This window comes from Crocodylus porosus, unplaced genomic scaffold, assembly GCF_001723895.1.
Source record: "Crocodylus porosus isolate Cpor-Errol unplaced genomic scaffold, CroPor_comp1, whole genome shotgun sequence".
Lineage (NCBI taxonomy): Eukaryota > Metazoa > Chordata > Crocodylia > Crocodylidae > Crocodylus > Crocodylus porosus.
The window spans coordinates 10,698,695-10,705,284 of NW_017728921.1; the positions used below are offsets into that span (position 1 = coordinate 10,698,695).

Here is a 6,590-nt window from a genome sequence, read left to right on the forward strand (position 1 = left end):
CTGACTTCCTGCCCTTTGGGCAGGGGGCTGGACTCGATGATCTCCCGAGGTCCCTTCCAGCCCTGATGTCTATGAAATCTATGAAATCAAAGATATTAACATTGTTCTTCTGTGTCTGTGTTAATTCCAACTACTTTTCTTTTTCAGTCTTTCATTTTATGGGCATTTTTAAAACCAATAGAGTCAGAAGCAGGTAGCGTACAGTATTTTATTGGTTTTTTTGTTTGTTTGTTTGTTTGTTTTTAAATGAAGTCAGCCAAATGCTACCCAACTTTTTGTTATTAATAGTTCATTTTGGACATATCTTTTTGTCCTGCCAAGTCTTATGAGATTTTTACCACAAATAATTTAAATCAATAAATTAAACTCTGTTACCTTGCTGCTTTTTCCCCCCTCTTCTGTTATTTTAGACTCTGACTGAAAACCAGACGAGCAAAGGGGTAGATCCACAGGAAACTCAACAACAAACTATACAACAAGCACAAGTTCATCCTCCATCACGGGTACAAACACAGGTGGGGCAACAGCTATATCAGAAATACAGACTGTGGGTCCCTAAACTTCAGAGCCAGTAAAAGAACTGGATATCAGGATCTATCATTTTTTAATGCGTTAGGGAGGTGTTCCTCTGTACTAGTCCTGCAAATGAATTTGCAACTTTGGATCCCTGTACCTTTGTGTAGCCCTGTAGACTTCACAGATGTTCCATACAAGTGCAGAAGACCTTGACGACAAATCCAATTGCAGGATTGAGGTTTAGTGTTATAGGACACATTGGAGAAGACAGGAGCATTTGTCTTCTTTCATAGTGGGACTGTTTGAGATGCTCTAAAATAGGGTCAAATACCTTAGATGTAGAAGGGCCTGTTAGACTGAGTTCTGATTTTTCCCCAATTAGGGATGGAACAAAATTTCTTGGTATTTTTCTTCTACATGCACCCGACTGTGAGAAAAGGAATTAATGGGGGAAATTATTTTTTGTTTTGTTTTCTGTTCTGCTTTTGGGTGGGGAGGCTTTTTTAACATGTCCCATGATAATGCCAGAACGACTCTTGATGATAACCAAGTTTTTGTGATGCCCACATTGCTCTTATCAGTTGTAGTGAGCCTGCAGTTTTGCTTCTTACTTCTCATAGCATCTGAGGATGTCCATTATTCACTTCCGTTGTGCCTTGGCATAATAAAGCTGATGCTTCTCTGTACAGTAGCTTTCATGCCCAGGAAATATTTCATCAGAAGCGTCATTTTTGATTATCATAAGTAGGGTTAACATTTTTGTCTCTGTGACCCGACATTTTAATTTAACTAACATTTTAGTTTAGGCTAATGGCATACTGAGTTACATTAGTAGGAGTGTTGCCGTCACATCAAGGGCACTGTGAGGCACTGGTGAGGTAACATCTGGAGTACTGTGTCCAGTTTTGGGTTCCCTACTTTCTAAAGGATATAGACAAATTGGAGAGTTCAGCAGAGGGCAGTGAAAATGGTTCAGGGGCTGGGGCACATGACTTTTGATGAGAAGCTGAAGGAACTGGGCTTATTTAGTCTGCAGATGAGAAGACTTTTAATAGCAGCCTTCAGCTACCTGAAAATGGTTGCAAAGAGGATGGAGCTGGACTGTTCTTAGTGGTGGGAGATGACAGGACAGGGAGCAGTGGGCTTAAGTTTGCAAGCACCTACATTGGACTCATTCAGAAATGTTTGGATGCTTATCTTGCTGGGATCATTTGACCCCAGCAGACTTCCAGCCTATGGCAGGGGGGCCGGACTCGGTGAGCTCGTGAGGTCCCTTCCAGCCCCTAATGTCTGTGACATCTATGAAATCTGTAAGCTGCAGCAAGCGAAGTTTAGGTTAGATATCAGGGAAAACTCCTTCACAAAGAGGGTAGTAAAGCACTGAAACAGGTTATCCAGAGAGGTTGTGGACTCTCCATCCTTAGAGGTTTTTAAGACTGGCTAGATAAAGCCTTGGCTGGGATGATCTAGTTGGGGATGGTCCTGCTTTGAGCAGGGGGTTGGACTAAATGGCCTCCTGAGGTCTTTTTCAACCCTAATTTTCTGATTTCTATTATATGACTTACTTTTTCTCATTCAGTACTTTTTTTTCTCTCTTGTTCAGAAAATAGTATGTTTTGTGTATGATCTGAAGATGCTATAGTGTTTGAGTACAAGTTGTAGGGAACTTCGAGAATCTGTAATGGAAGGCAGCATGGAATTGTATAAGATTTTTATTAATAATTTCAGTAGGAGTTACAGCCATGAGCCTGAAGAGCTTTTCACAAATGGTATATGCAGTAGAGATGGAAGAAAAGTTAAATGCAAGTAATTTGAGAAATAGCTGATCAAGCTATAGAAGTTGCACCTAATCCTAGAGCAGATACTGTAGTGGCACATGAGTCTGAAGCCAAGCTCAGTGTACTATAAAGCAGTTGTGTCTATATAGTAATCCCGATTCCTTGTTCCTTAGACTTGTCTTCCTGCTTTCCAGCTAAAAGCACTGAGGCAGGTCCAAAGTGCGAAGGCAGTACATGTTCCTCTGGCAGATCTTTCAGTGGTGTCTGTTCTAGCAACTACTGTTCCATCTCCAGGAGTAGCAACACTCCCTTCTCCTCCTGAGATCTCTTCTGCTGAAATTAATGATCTTCTTAGGGAGCCACAGAAAGCACCAGGTAAGAGAAATCTCCCTTGGAAGCAGTCTTTTTCGAAATGAATTCACCTTCCAAACTTTAACGTGACTTTGGAACCAACTTGGACAGTTGTACATTTTAAGCATAATGTTACTAAATGTATAGATAGCTTTCTTTGGACTTGTTTCCTGCTTTTTCAGACTATTACTCTGGGAAGGACCTATTTTGCAAAATATGTTTGATCTCAACATAACTGTATGTGTGTTATAAATATTTGGGAAAATAGTAATAAATGTTACTGTCTTCCAATTTATATTTATAAATTTTATTCTGATGTTTTTATGATGGCAGGGATGGCTTTGTTCACTACTGGAAGTAGATTTACCAAATCCAGATTGAAACTACATTTTACATCACTAATTTTTGTTTAGATTAAAAGGTAATGTGAACAGCTGGACATTTTAATTATATGTTTAGAAGACTGGGAATTTTTGTTGCATGTTGTTTTGCTGCTGTCTTGCAGAAGCCCAGATAGCGGATGGAGAGGTCCAACAGTCTCTAAACTATACACATCAAGTGGCTGAGCAACAAAGCACCATCCATTCCCAGATTGCTCAAGGAGAACCTATTGTGTAGCGCAGGTAAATGGCCTTCTTTGCTGTATCTTGGACAGATGTTCTTTAGAGAGATGGGCGATGCAGCAAACTTGTTCATTGGCATCGCATCGGATCAAGCGTCATAAAGTCGAAACTGATGTCAAAGTCGAAACACAGTGTCAATTAATAAGCCTAAGTGCTGTTCATTGCAACTCAAAACATCTTAAGTCGAGGACTGCCTGTTAATAAAAACAGGATATAAGGGCCATTATCAAGTAGCCAACAGGCAGGAGAGATGCAGTAAAAACCTGACAACTGAAGAACAAGCTTGTTCTGGAGATTAGTAAATCGCGGGTAGAACGAAGCATGAAGTCATGTCTTTGTTAAATCCTTGGTACTTAGTGTCTAATAAGCTGATGAATTTGTTCCCATGCCTGTCTTTCAAAGATTCATAGATTCATAGTTTTCTGAAATTCTTGGATAACTGGTACCCTATGAATGCAAAATATTATAGTCCTTAATTCAGAGACATCACCTCATGCCTATGTCTTAATGCCAAACTGAGGTACAGAGAAGTTGAGCAACTTTCTCAAATGACCCAGTAATTGGGATCAGGTCCTGAGAATAATACTGTCTGTTTCTCTTAACCTAGGGTGCAGGTCTGGAACATTCAGACAGTGTCTGTGTTTTTTCTGGGGCGCCTGCCATCTGTTCTCGTTTTTGTTCAAATGGTCAATCGCAGAATTTACAACTGGCTAGTAACCTCTTCTAAAATTTAGGTTCAGCTTTGGCCACACAATAGCCCAGTCAGCAGATGCTGATAAGCAGGCTCGTGAGACTTCTGCAGCAGTGGCTCCATCTCAAGTGATCCTGCTGAAGTTAGTACAGAAGCAAGTTCTGCTAACAATATGCTTTCAATCACAGACCCAGGTGTGTGGTGTCCAGCAAATCTGAAGACAAAAATCAGCAACTAAAAGTTGATATGAGGATCCCTACATTGAGACTGAGATGAATGCATCTGTGAAAACGTTATTAAACTACTGTTTAAATTAAATTAAACTTGAGTAGAGAGGTACAAGGTCGTATGTGTGTGTTCAACTAGGACAATGACGGCCGCACGCCGTGCACCGTTTGCCACATACGTTAAGCATGAGTACTTCTTTTCTAAGGGCAACCTTAAAACCTAATGAGATCTGACTGCTGTAAAATACACTCCAACTTTGGAAAGATATTAATGGAAATTTTAATGAGAAAAGGGGTAGTGAAAAGGAAAGGTACTCTGCCCTGAAAGGTAATGACCATTCTGTGGTGTTGTATCCTCAGCATTAAAGAGTGACAAAAGCTGAACAACTTGTTCATTCTGGTGCTGGGCTGTTGTTGCCATGGCGATGCCTGACAATAGCCTGTTAACCCTTTCAGTAGGACTGCCTTTCCTCAACACATTACAACCCAAAACCCATTGGTGACGTGTAAGAGGGGGCATGGGCACCCCCTGAGCATGGCGGTGCCCTCCCTGCAAAAAAAGTGCTGTTACCGCTGCCAGCGGCATCTGTGTGCAGTTGCCACCTCCCTCCCCCTGCCACTGACACCACTGTGACCACCTGCAGGAACTCCCCGCTTGCCACCACCATGTTCCTGCGACTGACAGTGGTGCTGCCGCTGCCTGTGGGAGCTCGCTGTGCCCCCCAGCCTCCAGGAGCATGCAGCATTCATGCCAAAACCCAGTTTCCTTTGTGGAGTGACTGGGGTGGGGCAGTTGGCATGCTCTGGAGCAGACAGCAGCAAAATGAAAACAACAGCTGTGCACACCCCCCCCCTTGCTTTTTTTGGAGTGTTGCTTGAAATAACCCTGTGCCCCTAAAGCAGGAGGGCTGGAAGTGACAATAAAGTGGCCTGTTTTCATCAAGGCAATCGGGACCCATAGTAGAGATAATATCTTTTATTCGACCAACAAGATTTTTTGCAAAAAAATAAAATAAATAAAAGTTCTTTCATGGAAATAATTTTTTTTGTAAAAATCTTGTTGCTCGAATAAAAGATCTCTGTATTAACAAGATTTTTGCAAAAATAATTTGAGAGAGAGATTTTTTTTGCAAAAGTATTGTGAGTAGTGTTGATCTATTGGACCACCAAGAAACTTTTTTCATTAAAGAATTTTTTTTAGCAAAAGTCTGGTTGGTCTAATAAAAGAGATCATCTGTACTACGAGTCCTGATTCGCCGTTTCCTCTAGCCCAATCCGCCTACGACGTGGACCCCTGTCTACAGCAACGCTGCTGGGTAGGACTCCCGCCGTCCCAGCCACCCACCACCGGGTGATCAAGCTCCCGCCCTCCCGCGGCAGGCCTGGCCTATAGCAGGCAGCGCATGCGCAGTACCAACCCCACGCTTTCCTTCTCGCTCTACCGCCCCGCGCTCGACGCAGGCGCACTGCTGACCCTCCCCCTGCCCCGCTAGTACGCAGGCGCGGGCTGAGCTGGTGGGGGAGCAGAGTGGCCTTCGCGATTTGGCCCCTGCCGGCGGCTGTAGCGGACGCTGCGCTCCTCCCTTGGTCGCGCCGCAGCTTCCTGTGAGGAGCGAATGGAAAGTCCGGCCCGGGGCTGCGGTGAGTGGGGTCGGGCCGGGCCGGGCCGGGCCGCACCGCACCGGGCGGAGCGGGGCGGGCAAGGGGCCGTCCTGAGGCGGCGGGGGCTGGTCGGGCCCTTCCCGCAGCGGGGTCTGGGGAGAGCGGGTTAGCGGCCTCCGCATCCGCCGGCCCGCGCGCCCCTCCCCTCCCCTTGCCGCGGCGCGGCGCGGCACGGGGGTCGCGGTCCCAGCGGAGAAGTTGCCCTCTCACGAAACAAAAAGGCGGTGGGCCCCGCGGGGACCGTCCTGCCTGTAGCGGGAGCCGGAGTTAGATGCGGTCGCTAAATGCGGGTCTCTCCCCCGGGCTGGGCTAGATTGTCACTTCCCGAGCCTGAAGTGACCGACTCCTCTCCCGTGGCGCGGGCCCCTCTACGGCTGCCAGTCCCCTGGCGCAGGCGGGCACTTGCGAGCGGAGCCCGAGCCTAAGCCTCTCCCGCAACGGTTGCAGGAATCGTCGGAAGTGTCTTTCTTTTAACGTGACACGCGTGTTGTTTTCTCGCCGAACTGTCCTGGTGGCATCCTTTTTTTTTTTCACCATGGCTCTCTGCCTGGGTGGGTATGGGACAGGGAAACAAGTATTAGATATGAGCAGCATTGCTGAAATGTGACACAAGTTTGGATATGTCCACAAAAGCTTAAAAGTATCCACAAACAGGCACTTGATCCACAGACATTTGGTATCATCCACAAATGGACACTTGGTCTGCAGACATTTGGTATCATCCACAAATGGACACTTGGTC

General features: G+C 45.4%; 2 protein-coding genes across 5 annotated transcripts in view; both read left to right on the plus strand.

Annotated features, from left to right (window-relative positions):
• The window catches only part of LOC109312744 (E1A-binding protein p400-like), a 37,658-nt gene extending 33,360 nt beyond the window's left edge, over positions 1-4,298 (plus strand). For 2 of the 4 annotated variants that reach the window (XM_019538978.1, XM_019538982.1), the window contains 4 exons: positions 411-515; positions 2,468-2,669; positions 3,151-3,268; positions 4,003-4,298. In XM_019538978.1, coding sequence (XP_019394523.1) covers positions 411-515; positions 2,468-2,669; positions 3,151-3,263 — 420 coding nt within the window. In that variant the 3' untranslated portion in view covers positions 3,264-3,268; positions 4,003-4,298. The remainder of the gene's footprint in view (positions 1-410; positions 516-2,467; positions 2,670-3,150; positions 3,269-4,002) is intronic. The other 2 variants (XM_019538979.1, XM_019538981.1) reach the window with 2 other exon arrangements.
• A 1,427-nt stretch (positions 4,299-5,725) lies between these two features.
• EP400 (E1A binding protein p400) overlaps positions 5,726-6,590 on the plus strand; it is a 64,791-nt gene continuing 63,926 nt past the window's right edge. Inside the window, exon 1 of the mRNA XM_019538989.1 lies at positions 5,726-5,827. The gene's annotated coding sequence lies outside the window, so the exon portion shown is untranslated. The remainder of the gene's footprint in view (positions 5,828-6,590) is intronic.